At 48.3% G+C, this 24,209-nt stretch overlaps 1 protein-coding gene across 2 annotated transcripts in view; it reads left to right on the top strand.

The window, feature by feature from the left end:
- Positions 1-17,998: 17,998 nt before the first annotated feature.
- LOC127915805 (solute carrier family 22 member 13-like) overlaps positions 17,999-24,209 on the top strand; it is a 20,397-nt gene continuing 14,186 nt past the window's right edge. The window contains exons 1-8 of one of the 2 annotated variants that reach the window (XM_052496239.1): positions 17,999-18,836; positions 20,759-20,859; positions 21,148-21,302; positions 21,561-21,729; positions 21,834-21,936; positions 22,116-22,345; positions 22,688-22,905; positions 23,074-23,182. In XM_052496239.1, the coding sequence (XP_052352199.1) occupies positions 18,549-18,836; positions 20,759-20,859; positions 21,148-21,302; positions 21,561-21,729; positions 21,834-21,936; positions 22,116-22,345; positions 22,688-22,905; positions 23,074-23,182 (1,373 nt within the window). In that variant the 5' untranslated portion in view covers positions 17,999-18,548. The remainder of the gene's footprint in view (positions 18,837-20,758; positions 20,860-21,147; positions 21,303-21,560; positions 21,730-21,833; positions 21,937-22,115; positions 22,346-22,687; positions 22,906-23,073; positions 23,183-24,209) is intronic. The other variant, XM_052496238.1, reaches the window with a different exon arrangement.

Here is a 24,209-nt window from a genome sequence, read left to right as displayed (position 1 = left end):
AGGTTGGGTGGTAGGGTTTAAGAGGGGTGGTAGGGGTTGAGGTGGGGTGGTGGGGTTAAGGGGAGTGGTAGGGTTTAAAGGAGGGGTGGTAGGGGTTAAGGAGGGGTGGTAGGGTTAAGAGTGGGGTGGTAGGGGTTAAGGAGGGGTGGTAGGGGTTAGGAGGGGGTGGTAGGGGTAAGGAGGGTGGTAGGGTTAAGGAGGGGTGGTGGGGTTGGTAGGGTTTAAAGAGGGGTGGTAGGGGTTAAGGAGGGGTGGTAGGGGTTAAGGAGGGGTGGTAGGGGTTAAGGTGGGGTGGTGGGGGTTAAGGTTGGGTGGTAGGGTTTAAAGAGGGGTGGTAGGGGTTAAGGTGGGGTGGTGGGGGTTAAGGTTGGGTGGTAGGGTTTAAAGAGGGGTGGTAGGGGTTAAGGTGGGGTGGTGGGGGTTAAGGATGAGTGGTAGGGTTTAAAGAGGGGTGGTAGGGGTTAAGGTGGGGTGGTAGGGTTTAAGAGGGGTGGTAGGGGTTAAGGTGGGGTGGTGGGGGTTAAGGTTGGGTGGTAGGGTTTAAAGAGGGGTGGTAGGGGTTAAGGTGGGGTGGTGGGGGTTAAGGATGAGTGGTAGGGTTTAAAGAGGGGTGGTAGGGGTTAAGGTGGGGTGGTAGGGTTTAAAGAGGGGTGGTAGGGTTTAAAGAGGGGTGGTAGGGGTTAAGGTGGGGTGGTAGGGTTTAAAGAGGGGTGGTAGGGATTAAGGAGGGGTGGTAGGGTTTAAGGGGGTGGTAGGGGTTAAGGAGGGGTGGTAGGGTTTAAAGAGGGGTGGTAGGGGTTAAGGAGGGGTGGTAGGGTTTAAAGAGGGGTGGTAGGGTTTAAGGAGGGGTGGTAGGGTTTAAAGAGGGGTGGTAGGGGTTAAGGAGGGGTGGTAGGGTTTAAGAAGAGGGGTGGTAGGGTTTAAGGAGGGGTGGTAGGGTTTAAAGAGGGGTGGTAGGGGTTAAGGTGGGGTGGTGGGGGTTAAGGATGAGTGGTAGGGTTTAAAGAGGGGTGGTAGGGGTTAAGGAGGGGTGGTAGGGATTAAGGAGGGGTGGTAGGGGTTAAGGAGGGGTGGTAGGGGTTAAGGAGGGGTGGTAGGGGTTAAGGAGGGGTGGTAGGGATTAAGGATTGGATCAGAATCCCTGTTGCTTAAATTGTTTTCTTGTGTGCGCTCCATTGGTCCTTTTGAACTTGGGGAATGCTCTGAGGTTCGGCTGGTGATGTTTGGTTGCCGGGTTACAGAGCTTGGTGAGGGTCTATGCCACACCCCTTTTGGCTGCAGTCACGCTGGTGACCGACGTCCACAGAACTAACCTCTAGGGCTGATGGGAAACTGGATGGTTGATACCTGGGATCAGAGAGAACACACACACACCCACACGCACAGTATCAATTGTATTTTAGGGCATTATTTCAGACTCCTTTACCCCATATCTGATTATCAAATGTATTGGTCACATACACATATTTAGCAGATGCTATTGCCAGATTAAATGAGGTTGATTGTTATGCAATGTCAATTTATCCTGTTTAGTTTTACTAAACATTTACTAAATATGCTTTAAAATGATTAATGTTCTGATGTTTACTGGTCTCTATTCTGATGTTTACTGGTCTCTGTTCTGATGTTTACTGGTCTCTGTTCTGATGTTTACTGGTCTCTGTTCTGATGTTTACTGGTCTCTGTTCTGATGTTTACTGGTCTCTGTTCTGATGTTTACTGGTCTCTGTTCTGATGTTTACTGGTCTCTGTTCTGATGTTTACTTTGCAGTGTGTGGACAGTAGTATGGATATGTTGAAGTCACGGTGCTGCAGTATCACTGAGGAAAATAAACTTCATTTCAAGATGTACTAGATGTACCGGCCTATTACAGCCAGTTATGGTACTGTGGTAGTCTAGATGTACCAGCCTGTTACAGCCAGTTATGGTACTGTGGTAGTCTAGATGTACTGGCCTGTTACGGTTATGGTACTGTGGTAGTTTAGATGTACCGGCCTGTTACGGTTATGGTACTGTGGTAGTCTAGATGTACCAGCCTGTTACAGCCAGTTATGGTACTGTGGTAGTCTAGATGTACCGGCCTGTTACGGTTATGGTACTGTGGTAGTCTAGATGTACTGGCCTGTTACAGCCAGTTATGGTACTGTGGTAGTCTAGATGTACTGGTCTGTTACAGCCAGTTATGGTACTGTGGTAGTCTAGATGTACCGGCCTGTTACGGTTATGGTACTGTGGTAGTCTAGATGTACTGGTCTGTTACGGTTATGGTACTGTGGTAGTCTAGATGTACTGGCCTGTTACAGCCAGTTATGGTACTGTGGTAGTCTAGATGTACTGGCCTGTTACAGCCAGTTATGGTACTGTGGTAGTCTAGATGTACTGGCCTGTTACGGTTATGGTACTGTGGTAGTTTAGATGTACCGGCCTGTTACGGTTATGGTACTGTGGTAGTCTAGATGTACCGGCCTATTACAGACAGTTATGGTACTGTGGTAGTCTAGATGTACTGGCCTGTTACGGTTATGGTACTGTGGTAGTCTAGATGTACCGGCCTGTTACGGTTATGGTACTGTGGTAGTCTAGATGTACCGGCCTGTTAGAGCCAGTTATGGTACTGTGGTAGTCTAGATGCCTGGTAGTCTAGATGTACCGGCCTGTTACAGCCAGTTATGGTACTGTGGTAGTCTAGATGTACCGGCCTGTTACAGCCAGTTATGGTACTGTGGTAGTCTAGATGTACCGGCCTGTTACGGTTATGGTACTGTGGTAGTCTAGATGTACTGGCCTGTTACAGCCAGTTATGGTACTGTGGTAGTCTAGATGTACCGGCCTGTTACGGTTATGGTACTGTGGTAGTCTAGATGTACCGGCCTATTACGGTTATGGTACTGTGGTAGTCTAGATGTACCGGCCTATTACAGCCAGTTATGGTACTGTGGTAGTCTAGATGTACCGGTCTGTTACGGTTATGGTGCTGTGGTAGTCTAGATGTACCGATCTGTTATGGTTATGGTACTGTGGTAGTCTAGATGTACCGGCCTGTTAGAGCCAGTTATGGTACTATGGTAGTCTAGATGTACCGGCCTGTTACAGCCAGTTATGGTACTGTGGTAGTCTAGATGTACCGGCCTGTTATGGTTATGGTACTGTGGTAGTCTAGATGTACCGGCCTGTTATGGTTATAGTCTAGGTACCGGTCTGTTATGGTTATGGTACTGTGGTAGTCTAGATGTACCGGCCTGTTACGGTTATGGTACTGTGGTAGTCTAGATGTACCGGCCTGTTACGGTTATGGTACTGTGGTAGTCTAGATGTACCGGCCTGTTATGGTTATGGTACTGTGGTAGTCTAGATGTACCGGCCTGTTATGGTTATGGTACTGTGGTAGTCTAGATGTACCGGCCTGTTAGAGCCAGTTATGGTACTGTGGTAGTCTAGATGTACCGGCCTGTTATGGTTATGGTACTGTGGTAGTCTAGATGTACCGGCCTGTTATGGTTATGGTACTGTGGTAGTCTAGATGTACCGGCCTGTTAGAGCCAGTTATGGTACTGTGGTAGTCTAGATGTACCGGCCTGTTATGGTTATGGTACTGTGGTAGTCTAGATGTACCGGCGGTTATGGTACTGTGGTAGTTAGATGTACCGGCCAGTTATGGTACTGTGGTAGTCTAGATGTACTGGCCTGTTACAGCCAGTTATGGTACTGTGGTAGTCTAGATGTACCGGCCTGTTATGGTTATGGTACTGTGGTAGTCTAGATGTACCGGCCTGTTACAGCCAGTTATGGTACTGTGGTAGTCTAGATGTACCGGTCTGTTACGGTTATGGTACTGTGGTAGTCTAGATGTACCGGCCTATTACGGTTATGGTACTGTGGTAGTCTAGATGTACCGGCCTATTACGGTTATGGTACTGTGGTAGTCTAGATGTACCGGCCTGTTAGAGCCAGTTATGGTACTGTGGTAGTCTAGATGTACCAGCCTATTACGGTTATGGTACTGTGGTAGTCTAGATGTACCGGCCTGTTACGGTTATGGTACTGTGGTAGTCTAGATGTACTGGCTTGTTACGGTTATGGTACTGTGGTAGTCTAGATGTACCGGTCTGTTACGGTTATGGTACTGTGGTAGTCTAGATGTACTGGCCTGTTACAGCCAGTTATGGTACTGTGGTAGTCTAGATGTACCGGCCTGTTACGGTTATGGTAATGTGGTAGTCTGGATGTACCGGCCTGTTACAGCCAGTTATGGTACTGTGGTAGTCTAGATGTACCGGCCTGTTACGGTTATGGTACTGTGGTAGTCTAGATGTACCGGCCTGTTACAGCCAGTTATGGTACTGTGGTAGTCTAGATGTACCGGCCTATTACAGCCAGTTATGGTACTGTGGTTGTCTAGATGTACCGGCCTGTTACAGCCAGTTATGGTACTGTGGTAGTCTAGATGTACCTGTCTGTTACGGTTATGGTACTGTGGTAGTCTCGATGTACCGGCCTGTTAGAGCCAGTTATGGTACTGTGGTAGTCTAGATGTACTGGCCTGTTACAGCCAGTTATGGTACTGTGGTAGTCTAGATGTACCGGCCTGTTATGGTTATGGTACTGTGGTAGTCTCGATGTACCGGTCTGTTACGGTTATGGTACTGTGGTAGTCTAGATGTACTGGCCTGTTACAGCCAGTTATGGTACTGTGGTAGTCTAGATGTACCGGCCTATTACAGCCAGTTATTGTACTGTGGTAGTCTAGATGTACCGGTCTGTTACGGTTATGGTACTGTGGTAGTCTAGATGTACCGGCCTATTACAGCCAGTTATGGTACTGTGGTAGTCTAGATGTACCGGCCTATTACAGCCAGTTATGGTACTGTGGTAGTCTAGATGTACCGGCCTGTTACGGTTATGGTACTGTGGTAGTCTAGATGTACCGGCCTGTTATGGTTATGGTACTGTGGTAGTCTAGATGTACCGGCCTATTACAGCCAGTTATGGTACTGTGGTAGTCTAGATGTACTGGCCTGTTACAGCCAGTTATGGTACTGTGGTAGTCTAGATGTACCGGCCTGTTACAGCCAGTTATGGTACTGTGGTAGTCTAGATGTACCGGCCTGTTATGGTTATGGTACTGTGGTAGTCTAGATGTACCGGTCTGTTACGGTTATGGTACTGTGGTAGTCTAGATGTACTGGCCTGTTACAGCCAGTTATGGTACTGTGGTAGTCTAGATGTACCGGCCTGTTACGGTTATGGTACTGTGGTAGTCTAGATGTACTGGCCTGTTACGGTTATGGTACTGTGGTAGTCTAGATGTACCGGCCTGTTATGGTTATGGTACTGTGGTAGTCTCGATGTACCGGTCTGTTACGGTTATGGTACTGTGGTAGTCTAGATGTACTGGCCTGTTACAGCCAGTTATGGTACTGTGGTAGTCTAGATGTACCGGCCTATTACAGCCAGTTATGGTACTGTGGTAGTCTAGATGTACCGGTCTGTTACGGTTATGGTACTGTGGTAGTTTAGATGTACCGGCCTGTTACGGTTATGGTACTGTGGTAGTCTAGATGTACCGGCCTATTACAGCCAGTTATGGTACTGTGGTAGTCTAGATGTACTGGTCTGTTACGGTTATGGTACTGTGGTAGTCTCGATGTACCGGTTTGTTACTGTTATGGTACTGTGGTAGTCTAGATGTACTGGTCTGTTACGGTTATGGTACTGTGGTAGTCTAGATGTACTGGTCTGTTATGGTTATGGTACTGTGGTAGTCTAGATGTACCGGCCTGTTACGGTTATGGTACTGTGGTAGTCTAGATGTACCGGCCTATTACAGCCAGTTATGGTACTGTGGTAGTCTAGATGTACTGGTCTGTTACGGTTATGGTACTGTGGTAGTCTCGATGTACCGGTCTGTTACTGTTATGGTACTGTGGTAGTCTAGATGTACTGGTCTGTTACGGTTATGGTACTGTGGTAGTCTAGATGTACCGGTCTGTTACGGTTATGGTACTGTGGTAGTCTAGATGTACCGGTCTGTTACGGTTATGGTACTGTGGTAGTCTCGTTCTATATGGTCCTCCTTTAGTATTTTTCTGTATCATCACTTTCTATAGTTCCACCCTGTTTAGGAACCTGATGCTGCTAATTGGTATTCATGTCTTGCATGCCCCGGTACTCTCTCACAGAGGGGTTCTGAGCCTTTGACAGCAGCAAATGGTGTGCATCTGTAAAATATTTTCCACATTTTGTAACGTTACAAACTTTAAAATTTATTTTTGATTGTACTTTTACCCCTTTTTTCTCTCCCCAATTTTGTGATATCCCATTGGTAGTTACAGTCTTGTCTCATCACTACAACTCCCCATCGAAGGTCCAGAGCCATGCGTCCTCCGAACCACGACCCTGCCAAGCTGCACTGCTTCTTAGCACACCGCTCGCTTAACCGGGAAGCCAGCCGGAAGAAACACCGTCCAGCTGTCGACCGGAGTCAGCTTGAAGGTGTCCAGACCGCCACAAGGAGTCGCTAGAGCGTGATGGGACAAGGAAATGCCGGCAGGTAAAACGACTCTGCGCCAATTGTGCACCACCTCATGGGTCTCACGGTCATGGCCGGCTGTGACACGGCCTGGGATCGAAACCTGGGTCTGTGGTGACGCCTGAAAAAATAACTTGTAAAAAAATATTCTGATGAATATACCAGTTTAATTTTTCTATTTGCCATATATTTTTAACTGTGCTGTTTCAAAAGTTCTGAACCTACAGTATATACATTTTATAGACATATTATATTTTACATGAATTATCTTGTTATTAGTCCCAACCTTCAGTCGCATTCAACCCCTCCCATCTATCTCTTAACATCCATATTGGATTTCTATTTGCCATTTATTTTTCAACTGTGCTGTGATGCTTCACAAGGTCTGAACCTTTCTATTCTCAAGAGTTTCTACAGATTTTGCACATTGAATAAAATGTTTTGCTAAAATGATTATATTATAGATTGACTATGACGTGTCAACGCATCTAGTAGTGCTATATGCAGAGTTAGCTCCAGTTAAATGTTGCAATTCTTCAGCCATTCCTGGACCTGTGACCAAACAAGCTACATATGGACAGTACCAAAATAAATGATCTAATTCACAGCGAAATATGAAGCCCTGGGAAGGTCTGAATACTTATGTAAATGTCAAATTTCAGTGTTATTTTTTTATAAAGATGCTTTGTCATTGTGTGTAGATTGAGGATAAAAACAATGTAATCCATTTTAGAATAAGGCTGTAACCTAACAACATGTGGAAAAAGTCAAGGGGTCTGAATACATATACTGAACAAAAATATAAACGCAACATGAAGTGTTGGTCCCATGTTTCATGAGCTGAAATTTAAAAAAAAAAGATCCCAGAAATGTTCTATACACACAAAAAGCTTATTTCTCTCAAATTTGTTTTTTATACCTGATAGCGAACATTTCTCCTTTGCCAAGATAATCCATCCACCTGACAGGTGTGGCATATCAAGAAGCTGATTAAACAACATGATCATTACACAGGTGCACCTTGTGCTGGGAACAATAAAAGGCAACTCCAAAATGTGCAGTTTTGTCCCACAACACAATGCCACAGATGTGTCAAGATTTGAGGGAGAGTGCAATTAGCATGCTGACTGCAGGAATGTCAACCAGAGCTGCAGGAATGTCAACCAGAGCTCTCTGCGAGAGAATTTAATGTTTATTTCTGTACCGTAAGTCACCTCCAATGTTGATTTACTGAATTTGGCCATCCGGCCTCACAACCACAGACAACGTGTAAACAGGACCTCCACATCTGACTTCTTCACCAACAGGATTGTCCGAAACCAGCCACCTGGACTGATGCAACTGAGGAGTATTTCTGTCTGTAATAAAACCCTTTTCTGTGGAAAAACGAATTCTGATTGGATAGGCATGACTCCCCAGTGGGTGGGCCTATGCCCTCCCAGGCCCACCCATGGCTGTGCCCCTGCCCCGTATGTGAAATCCATAGATTATGACACATTGAATTAATTTCAATTAAATTATTTCCTTAATTGAACTGTAACTCAGTAAAACCGTTAATTGTTGTGTTTATATTTTTGTTTAGTATATACAGTTGAAGTCGGAAGTTTACATACACCTTAGCCAAATACATTTAAACTCAGTTTTTCACAATTCCTGACAATTATTCCTAGTAAAAAGTCCCTGTTTAAGGTCAGTTAGGATCACCACTTTATTTTAAGAATGTGAAATGTCAGAATAATAGTATAGAGAATGATTAATTTCAGCTTTTATTTCTTTCATCACATTCTCAGTGGGTCAGAAGTTTACATAAATTCAATTAGTATTTGGTAGCGTTGCCTTTAAATAGTTTAACTTGGGTCAAACGTCTAGGGTTGCCTTCTACAAGCTTCCCACAATAAGTTGGGAAAGTTTTGGCCCATTCCTCCTGACAGAGCTGTTGTAATTGAGTCAGGTTTGTAGGCCTCCTTGCTCGCACACGCTTTTTCAGTTCTGCCCACACATTTTCTATAGGATTTAGGTCAGGGCTTTGTGATGACCACTACAATACCTTGACTTTGTTGTCCTTAAGCCATTTTGCCACAATTTTGTAAGTATGCTTGGGGTCATTGTCCATTTGGAAGACCCATTTGTGACCAAGCTTTAACTTCCTGACTGATGTTTTGAGATGTTGCTTCAATATATCCACATAATTTTCTGTCCTCATGATGCCATCTATTTTGTGAAGTGCACCAGTCCCTCCTGCAGCAAAGCACCCCCACTACATTATGCTGCCACCCCCATGCTTCATGGTTGGGATGGTGTTCTTCGGCTTGCAAGCCTCCCCCTTTTCCTCCAAACATAACAATGGTCATTATGGCCAAACAGTTATATTTTTATTTCATCAGCCCAGAGGACATTTCTCCAAAAAGTCTGATATCCAACTAACGCGGAGATCATCCGTTCACCTACTCTGCGTCTCATAAAGACACAGCGGTTCGAACCAAAAATCTCAAATCTGGACTCATCTGACAGAAGGACAGATTTCCACCGGTCTAATATCCATTGCTTGTGTTTCTTGACCCAAGTAAGGATCTTTTTATTATTGATGTTCTTTAGTAGTGGTTTCTTTGCAGAAATTCAACCATGAAGGACTGATTCACACAGTCTCCTGTGAACAATTGATGTTGAAATGTGTCTGTTACTTGAACTCTGTGAAGCATTTATTTGGGCTGCTATCTGAGTTGCAGTTAACTCTAATGAATATATCCTCTGCAGCAGAGGTAACTCTGGGTCTTCCTTTCCGGTGGCGGTCGTTATGAGAGCCAGTTCCATCATAGCGCTTGATGGTTTTTGCGACTGCACTTGAATGATAGACTGTCATTTCTGTTTGCTTATTTGAGCTGATCTTGCCATAATGTGGACTTGGTATTTTACCAAATAGGGCTATCTCCTGTATACCACCCCTACCTTGTCACAACACAACTGATTAAGAATGAAATACATTTCACAAATTAACTTTTAACAAGGCACACCTGTTAATTGAAATGTATTCCTCATGAAGCTGGTTGAGAGAATGCCAAGATTGTAGAAAGCTGTCATCAGGGCAAAGGATGGCTACTTTGAAGAATCTAAAATATATTTTGATTTGTTTAACACTTTTTTGGTTACTACATGATTCCATATGTGCTATTTCATAGTTTTGATGTCTTCACTATTACTCTACAATGTAGACAATAGTACAAATAAACCCTGGAATGACTATGTAACGATCTGAGTGTAATGGGTGAGGAGTCAAGCGCAGGAAGCAGAGAGTTCAGGTGAGTGCTATTTTAATGCACCGACAAACGGAGAACATAAGCCAACCCTCACGAACACACAGGGCGTAATGAACACACAAATGCCCCCAAACAGGGGGACTTAAACGGTCTAGGGAAAACCCACAAAATGGGAAAAACACAAAACCCATAGACGTTACACTAAAACAGATGGTCACAAATTAATGCACAAGGAACTCTGGCTGACTAATAAAGCCTTACTACCTAATTCAAAACAGGTGCACTCAATCAACACATAAGGAGTGGGAGGAAATAATCAGTAGCAGCTAGTAGGACTGGCGACGACCGCCGAGCGCCACCCGAACGGGAAATGTCCTTCAGTGGCAGCTAGTAGGCCGGCGACGATACGACCGCCGAGCGCCACCCGAACGGGAAGGGATGTCCTTCAGACTGGCGACCGCCGAGCGCCACCCGAACGGGAAGGGGATCAGTAGACTAGGCGGGAACGACGACCGCCGAGCGCCACCCGAACGGGAAGGGGATGTAGACGGTGAGTCGTGTAGACTAGCTGTGTCAAAACGTTGACTGGTACTGCATATATGCTTTCTCTGAGCAGTCTTGTTGGTACAAAATCTTTCAATATCTTCAAAAACACCTTGTTAATGTAATGCTTCAATATTCGCAGAATTTTTCCCTTTCCTGGCGAATAATGTAGACTGGCGAATACGAATAATGTAGACTGGCGAATACAAATAATGTAGACTGGCGAATACGAATAATGTAGACTGGCGAATAATGTAGACTGGCGAATACGAATAATGTAGACTGGCGAATACGAATAATGTAGACTGGCGAATAATGTAGACTGGCGAATAATGTAGACTGGCGAATAATGTAGACTGGCGAATAATGTAGACTGGCGAATACGAATAATGTAGACTGGCGAATAATGTAGACTGGCGAATACGAATAATGTAGACTGGCGATTTTAGACTGGCATTGTAGACTGGCCGAATAATCTAGACTGGCGAATAATGTAGACTGGCGAATAATGTAGACTTCGAATATGAATACCTGTAGACTGGCGAACGAATAATGTAGACTGGCCACGAATAATGTAGACTGGCGAATAATGTAGACGGAGCGAATACGAATATGTACCTGTAGACTGGCGAATACGAATAATGTAGACTGGCGAATACGAATAATGTAGACTGGCGAATACGAATAATGTAGACTGGCGAATAATGTAGACTGGCGAATACGAATAATGTGGACTGGCGAATAATGTAGACTGGCGATTTTCATAGAAGCATTGTAGGCCATCTCTCCCACGGAGCTTCACTATGTCTACCTGTACGGACAACCCACGGAGCTCCACTATGTCTACCTGTACGGACGGGCTCCACTATGTCTACCAGCCACACCCCACGGAGCTCCACTATGTCTACCTGTACGGACGGACGGAGCTCCTCTATGTCTATCAGCGGACACCCCACGGAGCTCCACTATGTCTACCTGTACGGACACCCCACAGAGCTCCACTATGTCTACCTGTACGGAGGCGCTGTCTGGCCACACCCCACGGAGCTCCACTATGTCTACCTGTACGGAGGCGCTGTCTGTTCAGCCACACCCCACAGAGCTCCACTATGTCTACCTGTACGGACACCCCACAGAGCTCCACTATGTCTACCTGTACGGAGGCGCTGTCTGTTCAGCCACACCCCACGGAGCTCCACTATGTCTACCTGTACGGAGGCGCTGTCTGTTCAGCCACACCCCACGGAGCTCCACTATGTCTACCTGTACGGACACCCCACGGAGCTCCTCTATGTCTACCTGTACGGACACCCCACGGACCTCCACTATGTCTACCTGTACGGAGGCGCTGTCTGTTCAGCCACACCCCACAGATCTCCACTATGTCTACCTGTACGGACACCCCAGAGAGCTCCACTATGTCTACCTGTACGGACACCCCACGGAGCTCCACTATGTCTACCTGTACGGACACCCCACGGAGCTCCACTATGTCTACCTGTACGGAGGCGCTGTCTGTTCAGCCACACCCCACAGAGCTCCACTATGTCTACCTGTACGGAGGCGCTGTCTGTTCAGCCACACCCCACAGAGCTCCACTATGTCTACCTGTACGGACACCCCACAGAGCTCCACTATGTCTACCTGTACGGACACCCCACGGAGCTCCACTATGTCTACCTGTACGGAGGCGCTGTCTGTTCAGCCACACCCCACAGAGCTCCACTATGTCTACCTGTACGGACACCCCACAGAGCTCCACTATGTCTACCTATACGGACACCCCACGGAGCTCCACTATGTCTACCTGTACGGACACCCCACGGAGCTACTCTATGTCTACCTGTACGGACACCCCACGGAGCTCCACTATGTCTACCTGTACGGAGGCGCTGTCTGTTCATCCACACCCCACGGAGCTCCACTATGTCTACCTGTACGGAGACGCTGTCTGTTCATCCACACCCCACGGAGCTCCACTATGTCTACCTGTACGGAGGCGCTGTCTGTTCAGCCACACCCCACGGAGCTCCACTATGTCTACCTGTACGGACACCCCACGGAGCTCCACTATGTCTACCTGTACGGAGGCGCTGTCTGTTCAGCCACACCCCACGGAGCTCCACTATGTCTACCTGTACGGACACCCCACAGAGCTCCACTATGTCTACCTGTATGGACACCCCACAGAGCTCCACTATGTCTACCTGTACGGACACCCCACGGAGCTCCACTATGTCTACCTGTACGGACACCCCACGGAGCTCCACTATGTCTACCTGTACGGAGGCGCTGTCTGTTCAGCCACACCCCACGGAGCTCCACTATGTCTATCTGTACGGACACCCCACGGAGCTCCACTATGTCTACCTGTACGGACACCCCACAGAGCTCCACTATGTCTATCTGTACGGACACCCCACAGAGCTCCACTATGTCTACCTGTACGGACACCCCACGGAGCTCCACTATGTCTACCTGTACGGACACCCCACAGAGCTCCACTATGTCTACCTATACGGACACCCCACGGAGCTCCACTATGTCTACCTGTACGGACACCCCACGGAGCTCCACTATGTCTACCTGTACGGACACCCCACAGAGCTCCACTATGTCTACCTGTACGGACACCCCACGCAGCTCCACTATGTCTACCTGTACGGACACCCCACGGAGCTCCTCTATGTCTACCTGTACGGACACCCCACGGAGCTCCACTATGTCTACCTGTACGGAGGCGCTGTCTGTTCAGCCACACCCCACAGAGCTCCACTATGTCTACCTGTACGGACACCCCACAGAGCTCCACTATGTCTACCTGTACGGACACCCTAATGGAGCTCCGGAGCTCCACTATGTCTACCTGTACGGACACCCCACGAGCTCCACTAGCTACGGACACCCCCACTATGTCTACCTGTACGGAGGCGCGGACACAACCCACGGAGCTCCACTATGTCTACCTGTACGGAGGCGCTGTCTGTTCAGCCACACCCCACAGAGCTCCACTATGTCTACCTGTACGGACACCCCACAGAGCTCCACTATGTCTACCTGTACGGACACCCCACAGAGCTCCACTATGTCTACCTGTACGGACACCCCACGGAGCTCCACTATGTCTACCTGTACGGACACCCCACGGAGCTCCACTATGTCTACCTGTACGGACACCCCACGGAGCTCCACTATGTCTACCTGTACGGACACCCCACGGAGCTCCACTATGTCTACCTGTACGGAGGCGCTGTCTGTTCAGCCACAACCCACAGAGCTCCACTATGTCTACCTGTACGGAGGCGCTGTCTGTTCAGCCACACCCCACAGAGCTCCACTATGTCTACCTGTACGGACACCCCACAGAGCTCCACTATGTCTACCTGTACGGACACCCCACGGAGCTCCACTATGTCTACCTGTACGGAGGCGCTGTCTGTTCAGCCACACCCCACAGAGCTCCACTATGTCTACCTATACGGACACCCCACAGAGCTCCACTATGTCTACCTATACGGACACCCCACGGAGCTCCACTATGTCTACCTGTACGGACACCCCACGGAGCTCCTCTATGTCTACCTGTACGGAGGCGCTGTCTGTTCATCCACACCCCACGGAGCTCCACTATGTCTACCTGTACGGAGACGCTGTCTGTTCATCCACACCCCACGGAGCTCCACTATGTCTACCTGTACGGAGGCGCTGTCTGTTCAGCCACACCCCACGGAGCTCCACTATGTCTACCTGTACGGACACCCCACGGAGCTCCACTATGTCTACCTGTACGGAGGCGCTGTCTGTTCAGCCACACCCCACGGAGCTCCACTATGTCTACCTGTACGGACACCCCACGGAGCTCCACTATGTCTACCTGTATGGACACCCCACAGAGCTCCACTATGTCTACCTGTACGGACACCCCACGGAGCTCCACTATGTCTACCTGTACGGACACCCCACGGAGCTCCACTATGTCTACCTGTACGGAGGCGCTGTCTGTTCAGCCACACCCCACGGAGCTCCACTATGTCTATCTGTACGGACACCCCACGGAGCTCCACTATGTCTACCTGTACGGACACCCCACGGAGCTTCACTATGTCTACCTGTACGGAGGCGCTGTCTGTTCAGCCACACCCCACGGAGCTCCACTATGTCTACCTGTACGGACACCCCACGGAGCTCCACTATGTCTACCTGTATGGACACCCCACGGAGCTCCACTATGTCTACCTGTACGGACACCCCACGGAGCTCCACTATGTCTACCTGTACGGAGGCGCTGTCTGTTCAGCCACACCCCACGGAGCTCCACTATGTCTACCTGTACGGACACCCCACGGAGCTCCACTATGTCTACCTGTACGGACACCCCACGGAGCTCCACTATGTCTACCTGTACGGAGGCGCTGTCTGTTCAGCCACACCCCACAGAGCTCCACTATGTCTACCTGTACGGACACCCCACGGAGCTCCACTATGTCTACCTGTACGGACACCCCACGGAGCTCCACTATGTCTACCTGTACGGACACCCCACGGAGCTCCACTATGTCTACCTGTACGGACACCCCACGGAGCTCCACTATGTCTACCTGTACGGACACCCCACGGAGCTCCACTATGTCTACCTATACGGACACCCCACGGAGCTCCACTATGTCTACCTGTACGGACACCCCACGGAGCTCCACTATGTCTACCTGTACGGACACCCCACGGAGCTCCACTATGTCTACCTGTACGGACACCCCACGGAGCTCCACTATGTCTACCTGTACGGACACCCCACGGAGCTCCACTATGTCTACCTGTACGGACACCCCACGGAGCTCCACTATGTCTACCTGTACGGACACCCCACGGAGCTCCACTATGTCTACCTGTACGGACACCCCACGGAGCTCCACTATGTCTACCTGTACGGACACCCCACAGAGCTCCACTATGTCTACCTGTACGGACACCCCACAGAGCTCCACTATGTCTACCTGTACGGACACCCCACAGAGCTCCACTATGTCTACCTGTACGGACACCCCACGGAGCTCCACTATGTCTACCTGTACGGACACCCCACAGAGCTCCACTATGTCTACCTGTACGGACACCCCACAGAGCTCCACTATGTCTACCTGTACGGACACCCCACGGAGCTCCACTATGTCTACCTGTACGGAGGCGCTGTCCGTTCAGCTGTGATGAATCATGGGCGTGGCCTTAATGTGTAGATGTTTCTTCATTCCTTGGTGGATTTTGTTGTTGTCTTTATGCATTCCTGTCGATTGTAGTCCTAATGAATTCCTTTGATGCTTGCCTTGTTCTTCATTGCATTCCCATGCCTTGTTCTTCAATGCATTCCCTTGCCTTGTTCTTCAATGCATTCCCTTGCCTTGTTCTTCAATGCATTCCCTTGCCTTGTTCTTCAATGCATTCCCTTGCCTTGTTCTTCAATGCATTCCCATGCCTTGTTCTTCAATGCATTCCCTTGCCTTGTTCTTCAATGCATTCCCTTGCCTTGTTCTTCAATGCATTCCCTTGCCTTGTTCTTCAATGCATTCCCTTGCCTTGTTCTTCAAAGCATTCCCTTGCCTTGTTCTTCAATGCATTCCCTTGCCTTGTTATTCAATGCATTCCCATGCCTTGTTCTTCAATGCATTCCCTTGCCTTGTTCTTCAATGCATTCCCTTGCCTTGTTCTTCAATGCATTCCCTTGCCTTGTTCTTTGTTCTTGTTCTTCAATGCATTCCCTTGCCTTGTTCTTCAAAGCATTCCCTTGCCTTGTTCTTCAATTCCCTTGCCTTGTTCTTCAATGCATTCCCTTGCCTTGTTCTTCAATGCATTCCCTTGCCTTGTTCTTCAATGCATTCCCTTGCCTTGTTCTTCAATGCATTCCTTGCCTTGTTCTTCAATGCATTCCCTTGCCTTGTTCTTCAATGCATTCCCTTGCCTTGTTCTTCAATGCATTCCCTTGCCTTGTTCTTCAAAGCATTCCCTTGCCTTGTTCTTCAATGCATTCCCTTGCCTTGTTCTTCAATGCATTCCCATGCCTTGTTCTTCAATGCATTCCCTTGCCTTGTTCTTCAATGCATTCCCTTGCCTTGTTCTTCAATGCATTCCTTGCCTTGTTCTTCAATGCATTCCCTTGCCTTGTTCTTCAATGCATTCCCTTGCCTTGTTCTTCAATGCATTCCCTTGCCTTGTTCTTCAATGCATTCCCTTGCCTTGTTCTTCAATGCATTCCCTTGCCTTGTTCTTCAATGCATTCCCTTGCCTTGTTCTTCAATGCATTCCCTTGCCTTGTTCTTCAATGCATTCCTTGCCTTGTTCTTCAATGCATTCCCTTGCCTTGTTCTTCAATGCATTCCCTTGCCTTGCCTTCAATGCATTCCCTTGCCTTTCTTCAATGCATTCCCTTGCCTTGTTCTTCAATGCATTCCCTTGCCTTGTTCTTCAATGCATTCCCTTGCCTTGTTCTTCAATGCATTCCCTTGCCTTGTTCTTCAATGCATTCCCTTGCCTTGTTCTTCAATGCATTCCCTTGCCTTGTTCTTCAATGCATTCCCTTGCCTTGTTCTTCAATGCATTCCCTTGCCTTGTTCTTCAATGCATTCCCTTGCCTTGTTCTTCAATGCATTCCCTTGCCTTGTTCTTCAATGCATTCCCTTGCCTTGTTCTTCAATGCATTCCCTTGCCTTGTTCTTCAATGCATTCCCTTGCCTTGTTCTTCAATGCATTCCCTTGCCTTGTTCTTCAAATCCCATTCCCTTGCCTTGCATTTCTTGTTCTTCAATGCATTCCCTTGCCTTGTTCTTCAATGCATTCCCTTGCCTTGTTCTTCAATGCATTCCATGCCTTGTTCTTCAATGCCTTGCCTTGTTCTTCAATCCATTCCCTTGCCTTGTTCTTCAATGCATTCCCTTGCCTTGTTCTTCAATGCATTCCCTTGCCTTGTTCTTCAATGCATTCCCTTGCCTTGTTCTTCAATGCATTCCCATGCCTTGTTCTTCAATGCATTCCCTTGCCTTGTTCTTCAATGCATTCCCTTGCCTTGTTCTTCAATGCATACCCTTGCCTTGTTCTTCAATGCATTCCCATGCCTTGTTCTTCAATGCATTCCCTTGCCTTGTTCTTCAATGCATTCCCTTGCCTTGTTCTTCAATGCATTCCCTTGCCTTGTTCTTCAATCCATTCCCTTGCCTTGTTATTCAATGCATTCCCTTGCCTTGTTCTTCAATGCATTCCCTTGCCTTGTTCTTCAATGCATTCCCTTGCCTTGTTCTTCAATGCATTCCCATGCCTTGTTCTTCAATGCATTTTGTGGGATTTATCGGTGTTTTCATTCGCAGTGAGCTGTTTTATGCTCCAGTGACTTTCACATTGATGTCTGTATTTGTAGTAGCCCTTGATAGCGTTTATTATGCAGCTATTATGCACTGTTACACAAGTAGGCCAAACGGGTCAATGTAGCCTATGTATGACGAGGTTGAGAATAACTTAATATCGAGGTGATAATGTCTGGGGGGACATTTCATTTGTTTTTTTTGCTGTTCTCCAAATAGCATTTTAGAGTTTTAAAATGGTGTAGAAGTAAATGTGTTTCAACTGGAGGTTTTTTTTCTACACACCCCACTTCGCCCCCCCCCCCCTTAAAAAACGCAGCTCCCCAAACTACTTCCCGTAGCCTTTTCCCATGCCTCTTCCTTTTTTATTAACTCGGCAAGTCAGTTAAAAACAAATTATTATTTACAATGGTGGTCAACAGCCTCGTTCAGGGACAGAACGACAGATTTTTACATTGTCAGCCCAGGGATTCGAACCAGCAACCTTTCGGTATAGGCCAAATGCTCTAACCACTTGGGTATCTGCCGCCTCGAATTGAATTGAGAGAGACAGTGAATGGGAAGGAGAGAGTAGAGACGTGAGAGAGAGAAGAGAATTGAAGTTGTGTAGTTCTAGAGAAGGTATAGGTTTAGGTAACCTTGTCCTCTGGAAATCTGGAGCACGACACTAGATTATAGGTCCAGACCACGACGTCACGATTTGTTATGATTAGACTTTGCTGTTTCAGCACTTCTTCCGCCGAGGAGTCAGTTGACTGTGAGTTCTTGGGAGTTTTACGATCTAACCAGTCCGGTGACACCGCGAAAGAGGCGGTAAGCAGAGAGAGATAGTGAAAGCCGCAGAAAGAGATAGTGAAAGAGGATCGCCTACTACTATGGCTCCGTTGCAGTTCGCGGTGTACTGGCGTCTTGCGCTCATATTCTTCTTCATGGCGTTTCTCTTCTTCCTCGACCTCTTCGCCGTTAGCAGAGCAACCTCCTCGTGCAATAACGTCCCGGGTGAGTTACCGGCCGCTAGTCGAACTTTTGGAGAAGTATCTTCTAGTGCCCATACACAGAACTGGACTACATGGGAGGTGCGCGAGGTGAACGGATCACTTTTACAGGTATTGTTACCGCAACAGGATGAGATTACGGGTGGGAACGACACGGAAAGAGAGAATGTGAGTAAACCGCAAAAGTTTTCCAGTTTCTACATGATTGGCAGATATTATAATGGTCTAAATCAGTGTAAACCCAGCTTTAGTTTATTAACAGATAGTATATAATGGCATCAACAGTGATTAGGCAGCATTGCATTCCTCCTGTTTGTACTCTTAACTTCCCCTCGAACAACAATTGATGAGTCAATGAACACTTAATCATAAAAATAGCCGGGGTAACCTGGTTACAGAGCCAGCCATCTACACACTCACTGACCAAGTAAACACTCCCAGAATGTATGTCAGATGTATCACTCTGTGTGTGTGTCCACCTGGAGTCCCAGTTTGATCATTAGTCATAAAGACATGATATACTGTAATGGGGTACACAGTGGAACGAAATGCTTCCCCCTCGACAACGTAAGGAAACGCTCCTCCTCGACAGTGGAACGAAACGCTCCCCCCTCGACAACGTAACGAAACGCTTCCCCCTCGACAACGTAACGAAACGCTTCCCCCTCGACAACGGAACGAAATGCTCCTCCTCGGCAACGTAACGAAACGCTCCTCCTCGACAGTGGAACGAAACGCTCCCCCCTCGACAACGTAACGAAACGCTTCCCCCTCGACAACGGAACGAAATGCTCCTCCTCGGCAACGGAACGAAACGCTCCCCCCTCGACAACGGAACGAAACGCTCCCCCCTCGACAACGGAACGAAATGCTCCTCCTCGGCAACGTAACGAAACGCTCCTCCTCGACAGTGGAACGAAACGCTTCCCCCTCGACAACGGAACGAAACGCTCCCCCCTCGACAACGGAACGAAACGCTTCCCCCTCGACAACGGAACGAAACGCTTCCCCCTCGACAACGTAACGAAACGCTCCTCCTCGACAGTGGAACGAAACGCTTCCCCCTCGACAACGGAAAGAAACGCTTCCCCCTCGACAACGGAAAGAAACGCTTCCCCCTCGACAACGGAACGAAACACTTCCCCTCGGCAACGGAACAAAACGCTTCCCCCTCGACAACGGAACGAAATGCTCCTCCTCGACAGTGGAACGAAATGCTCCCCCCTCGACAACGGAACAAAATGCTCCTCCTCGACAGTGGTACGAAATGCTACCCCCTCGACAACGGAACGAAATGCTCCTCCTCGACAGTGGAACGAAATGCTCCCCCCTCGGCCAACGGAACAAAGTGCTTCCCCCTCGACAACGGAACGAAATGCTCCTCCTCGGCAACGGAACGAAACACTCCTCCTCGACAACGGAACGAAACGCTCCTCCTCGGCAACGGAACGAAACGCTTCCCCCTCGACAGTGGAACGAAATGCTTCCCCCTCGACAATGGAAAGAAACGCTTCCCCTCGACAACGTAACGAAATGCTTCCCCCTCGACAGTGGAACGAAATGCTTCCCCCTCGACAACGGAAAGAAACGCTTCCCCTCGACAACGGAACGAAACGCTACCCCATCGACAACGGAACGAAATGCTCCCCCCTTGACAACGGAACGAAACGCTTCCCCCTCGACAACGGAACGCTTCCCCTCGGCAACGGAACGAAACACTTCCCCTCGGCAACGGAACAAAACGCTTCCCCTCGGCAACGGAACGAAACGCTTCCCCTCGGCAACGGAACGAAACGCTTCCCCTCGGCAACGGAACGAAACGCTTCCCCCTCGGCAACGGAACGAAACGCTTCCCCTCGGCAACGGAACAAAACGCTTCCCCTCGGCAACGGAACAACAATAGAAAGTAATTGACTAAAAGGAGTGTGACATGGTAAGACGTTTCACAACACACAGTAGTGATAAGAAATACCATCATGTCTCAGGGAAACATCGTCAATATCGTCCGGGGCTGAGGACATAGAAATCTAGCTGTATGTTGTAACACTGACTAAGACATTATCTGGTACAAACGTCAGTGTGTGTTACAGGGTACAGTGTGTATGGATTCGGAGGTGATGTCGTACAGTCAGACCATCTACATGACTGGCCTTCTGCTGGGATCTCTGTTCGGAGGAGCTCTCTCTGACAGGTGAGACTCTTTCTCTCTCTCTCTCTCTCTCTCTCTCTCTCTCTCTCTCTCTCTCTCTCTCTCTCTCTCTCTCTCTCTCTCTCTCTCTCTCTCTCTCTCTCTCTCTCTCTCTCACTCACACACACACACAGTAAATCATACATTGTAACACATGGAAGGTGTGTGTGTGTGTGTGTGTGTGTGTGTGTGTGTGTGTGTGTGTGTGTGTGTGTGTGTGTGTGTGTGTGTGTGTGTGTGTGTGTGTGTGTGTGTGTGTGTGTGTGTGTGTGTGTACGCACGCGTGACTAGGTACGGTAAGCGAGCAGTGCTGCTGGTGTGTGTGTGTGTTAATGCCGTGACTGCTGTGCTGCCGGCAGTCCTTCCTCACGCCCTCCTCTTCCTCACCCTGCGCTGTCTGGCCGGGGTCTCCTGCTGCTGTATCAATATCTGCAGCTTCAGCCTGGGTAAAGAAAACACACACACACACACACACACACACACACACACACACACACACACACACACACACACACACACACACACACACACACACACACACACAGTAAATCATACACTGTAACACATGGAAGGTGTGTGTGTGTGTGTGTGTGTGTGTGTGTGTGTGTGTGTGTGTGTGTGTGTGTGTGTGTGCGTGCGTGCGTGCGTGCGTGCGTGCGTGCGTGCGTGCGTGCGTGCGTGCGTGCGTGCGTGCGTGCGTGTAGGTGTGGAATGGAGTCTTCCCAGGTATCGTATTTGGCCCCCGGCCCTCCTGTCCTTCTCCTTCAGCCTGGGTATGATGGCGTTGGCACCGCTGGCGTACCTTACACACACCTGGACACAGCTACACCTGGCTCTGGCCGTACCACAGATCCTCTGTCTGCCTCTCTACTAGTGAGTAACACACACAGTGTTCAGAGTTGACTATAATGTGGTATTCTTATGCAAATAGGAATGTAGTTTGACAGATAAATAATGATGATAACTCTCTCTCTCAGTTCTATTCCTGAGTCTCCTCACTGGCTGCTCCTGAAGAGGAGAGCAGAGACTCTGGAGGGGTATAGGAGACACAGTCCTGAGGACAAACGCTTTCTAGACCTGGTACAAACACACACACACACACACACACACACACACACACACACACACACACACACACACACACACACACACACACACACACACACACACACACACACACACACACACACACACACACACACACACACATCAGTGTTCCCTAACCCAACTCAAGCCTGTGTGTGGTCTTTCTGACCTAGTTGTTGGACACAGAGGCGAAGGACCTGCAGGAAGTCCACCTGGAGACACACACACTGGAGACTGGCACACCTGACAGTGAGACACACACACTGGAGACTGGCACACCTGACAGTGAGACACACACACTAAAGGCAGACACACAAACATGGGAGGAACACACACTTTCCCACTGCGGACACATGAGAAGTCCCACCATCCTACTGCGCCTGGTCATCTTGAGTTACATTGGGTAGGTCAGTGTGTGTGTGTGTGTGTGTGTGTGTGTGTGTGTGTGTGTGTGTGTGTGTGTGTGTGTGTGTGTGTGTGTGTGTGTGTGTGTGTGTGTGTGTGTGTGTGTGTGTGTGTGTGTGTGTGTGTGTGTGTGTGTGTGTGTGAGAGAGGCTGTCAGATTCTACCTCTGTATTCTATTTGACAGGTCTGTTCTACAGTATTTGTCTGATGCGTCTTTCCCCCTGTGTGTGTGTGTGTGTGTGTGTGTGTGTGTGTGTGTGTGTGTGTGTGTGTGTGTGTGTGTGTGTGTGTGTGTGTGTGTGTGTGTGTGTGTGTGTGTGTGTGTGTGTGTGTGTGTTAGGCTAGCATCAGCCCTGACGTACTACGGTATCTGTATGAATGTCGGGCGGTTCGGGGTGGATGTCTTCCTTGCTCAGTTCTTCAGCGGCCTATCAGAGGCTCCCTGCCTGCTCGTCCCATTCCTATTGGCTCGCTGGGGCAGACGCCCAATCAGCATGCTATCCCTGTTCCTCAGTGGCTCCTTCTGCCTGCTGTCCCTGCTCGCATCACGCTTCTACGGTAATAACACACACACACACACACACACACACACACACACACACACACACACACACACACACACACACACACACACACACACACACACACACACACACACACACACACACACACACACACACACACACCTCCAGTGATCCAACAGTGTGTGTGTGTGTGTGTGTGTAGCTGTCCCAGGGTTGGTGATGACTCTGGCCCTGGTGGGGAAGCTGTGTATGCAGACCACTGTGTTTGTCTCTGTACTCTACGGCATCGAACTCTTCCCTACGCTCATCAGGTACGGAGTGTGTGTGTGTGTGTGTGTGACCCCTGATGTATAGCTAGTGTTACAGGACTGGTCAGTCCCTATCTCATCCAAGGAGACACACAGCTCTGATCTAGTTCCCTCATGTCTTGTTCATCCTGCTGAGACAAGCAGCTCTGATCTAGTTCCCTCATGTCTTGTTCATCCTGCTGAGACAAGCAGCTCTGATCTAGTTCCCTCATGTCTTGTTCATCCTGCTGAGACAAGCAGCTCTGATCTAGTTCCCTCATGTCTTGTTCATCCTGCTGAGACAAGCAGCTCTGATCTAGTTCCCTCATGTCTTGTTCATCCTGCTGAGACAAGCAGCTCTGATCTAGTTCCCTCATGTCTTGTTCATCCTGCTGAGACAAGCAGCTCTGATCTAGTTCCCTCATGTCTTGTTTATCCTGCTGAGACAAGCAACTCTGATCTAGTTCCCTCATGTCTTGTTCATCCTGCTGAGTCATAGGTGACATTAATACATGCTCTGCAAACAGAGATAAACACATCATCTATGAATCAATTATCACCCACGTGTGTACACTACCATTCAAAAGTTTGGGGTCACTTAGAAATGTCCTTGTTGTGTCCAAATGTGTCCATTTAAAATAACATCAAATTGATCAGAAATACAGTGTAGACATCGCTAATGTTGTAAATAACTATTGTAACTGGAAACGGCTGAATTTATGAAATTGGAATATCTACATAAATGGGCCTCTGTACGCCTATCAGAAACCATCACTCTTGTGTTCCAACGGCACGTTGTGTTAGCTAATCCAAGTTTATCATTTTAAAAGGCTAATTGATCATTAGAAAACCCTTTTGCAATTATGTTAGCACAGCTGAAAACTGTTGTCCTGATTTTAGTGAAGCAATAAAACTGGCCTTCTTTAGACTAGTTGAGTATCTGGAGCATCAGCATTTGTGGGTTCGATCACAGGCTCAAAATGGCCAGAAACAAAGAACTTTCTTCTGAAACTCGTCAGACTATTCTTGTTCTGAGAAATGAAGGCTATTC

Source organism: Oncorhynchus keta, chromosome 35, assembly GCF_023373465.1.
Source record: "Oncorhynchus keta strain PuntledgeMale-10-30-2019 chromosome 35, Oket_V2, whole genome shotgun sequence".
Taxonomy (NCBI): Eukaryota; Metazoa; Chordata; class Actinopteri; order Salmoniformes; family Salmonidae; genus Oncorhynchus; species Oncorhynchus keta.
The sequence above is the reverse complement of the archived record's forward strand: the minus strand, read 5'-3'. Positions and strand labels throughout refer to the sequence as shown.